Source organism: Amphiura filiformis, chromosome 2 (assembly GCF_039555335.1).
Source record: "Amphiura filiformis chromosome 2, Afil_fr2py, whole genome shotgun sequence".
Classification (NCBI taxonomy): domain Eukaryota; kingdom Metazoa; phylum Echinodermata; class Ophiuroidea; order Amphilepidida; family Amphiuridae; genus Amphiura; species Amphiura filiformis.
This window is the reverse complement of record NC_092629.1, coordinates 3,586,476-3,588,564: the sequence shown is the minus strand read 5'-3', so window position 1 is coordinate 3,588,564 and position 2,089 is coordinate 3,586,476. Positions and strand designations below refer to the sequence as shown.

The 2,089-nt window shown below is 38.3% G+C and overlaps 1 protein-coding gene across 1 annotated transcript; it reads right to left on the bottom strand.

Annotated features, from left to right (window-relative positions):
* Window positions 1-872: 872 nt before the first annotated feature.
* Window positions 873-1,460, bottom strand: LOC140172475 (uncharacterized). The gene has a single exon (XM_072195625.1). The coding sequence runs from the start codon at window positions 1,458-1,460 to the stop codon at window positions 873-875; it is 588 nt and encodes a 195-aa protein (XP_072051726.1).
* Window positions 1,461-2,089: the final 629 nt, after the last annotated feature.

Genomic DNA, 2,089 nt, shown 5'->3' with positions numbered 1-2,089 from the left:
ATTTCAAAAAATCCAAATTATTTGATATCAGAATGATATTCTTCGTATTCAGAATGCAATTCAATATGTCTGATGTGCTCTAATGTCCCAAAATAAATACTGTCCAAACGTTCATACCCCAGCCCTTAAGCAAACAGTATTATTTTATTCATGCAGTAAATTTGCCATTTAGTATTAACATTAGTTTGCATTGCATTAGAATGATTCACACTACAGAAACGGGCAGTACGAATTAATGTTAAAAGGAGACCCCATATAATTTTATTTTCAATCACCGTGCTATGTAATTTCATAAAAAGCATACACCAACCATGCTAGTAGTGATGTTTGCAAAAACACATTAGGAATAGCTTCCAAATTAAGGATAAGTCGAAGAAATGTTCATTACGATTTTTGATAACTATGAAGCTCCGTTAAATTGCAAGTAGCCATTTTACCCTTCGGTGGTTTTTGGTCTTATTACTTCCCGGATATATTTTATTAGCACACCTATTATCTAACTTACTTCCCGTACATGCACCCATAACCCGTAAGCCTACGCCATGGATAACTATTACTCTATCCCAAGTGCCACTACTATTACTACATACACTACTTATACTTCCATGACCACCATCAAAACTGCTCCTGCTATAAACTTCTATATAACACAAACCTTGTCTCTGCATTAATTTGCTAGTGTTACACTTTATCCATCAATATGTTTTCCAAGTAAAATACATTAATATGATCATGAATATTAATCACTGATCAAATTTAATGATACGTAAATGGCAAAAACATGACACTGAAGAAAACCAAAAAGCCTATAAAGAACAACATACGTGTGTAAATAAGCTCTTAGCTTTCGATAGCAGGGTATGCCATCTTGATCACAGGTGCTTTCCAGGCTCACTGCATCTCCCGCGGGAACTGGTAGTCTCGTTCCTACGATGTGATGTATGCTTAATCAGTGAGTCATTTACGTGGTCAAGAGAATACATTCCAATGTCCCTGTTCATGGTTTTTTCGCCCCCTCTACGAATCCATATTGCTTCGCGGATCTTTCTGGTGTGTTGATTTGAGTCCTTGTCTATGATTTTCGCCCCCTCCCAGTTGATAACATGGTTTTCTTGAGAAATGTGGTCAGTAATGGCGGACTTGTTTTGTTCTGTCAATGATTCTTTTCTTTTTGCTCTGGTGTAATTTCTGTTGCTTGTTATCTTCTCGGCGTCCTTTTGATGTTCTTTAAGTCTTGTTGCAAACGCTCTACCTGTTTCGCCCACATACATTTTGTCGCATCCTTTGCAATCCACTCTGTATACCACTTCACAAGTCTCGTTGGGATCCCGCTTATCTTTTGGATGCACTAGAAGGCTCTTTAACGTGTTGTGGGGTTTCATGGCAGTAGCGATCCGGTGTTTCCAGAAAATGCGTTGAAGCTTTTCTGAACGTCCTTCAATGTATGGAATGACGACCATTCCTTTAAGTGTTCAAGAGAATACATTCCAATGTCCCATGAACAGGGACATTGGAATGTATTCTCTTGACCACGTATATGGCTCACTGATTAAGCATACATTACATCGTAGGAACGAGACTACCAGTTCCCGCGGGAGATGCAGTGAGCCTTGATAAAGATACTTGCAACCATGCTGTCCGCTCACTTGTTATTTCTCGAATTGATTATTGTAACTCTTTATTATATGGAACAACTGTAAAAAACACACAAAAACTACAAAAGATACAAAACAGAGCTGCCAGACTTGTTTTCAAGGCAAACCGTATGGAACACACCACTCCTCTGCTGAAAGAGCTTCACTGGCTTCCAGTAAATGAGCGTATTACCTACAAACTACTCACATTCGCTTATAAAAGTAGACATGAAACAACACCACTGTACATACAAAATCTCCTAAAATCTCACACATTTTCTGATGGTATGTTCCTACGATCACATGCTGATGGCAGTCTGCTTGAATGTAAAAGAACTCACACAACATATGGGAATAATGCCTTCTGGAATTCTGTGCCAGCTCTCTGATACAAATTACCTGTAAAACTTCGTACTTCACATAGTCTGGCCACTTTTAAATCTAATCTGAAAACC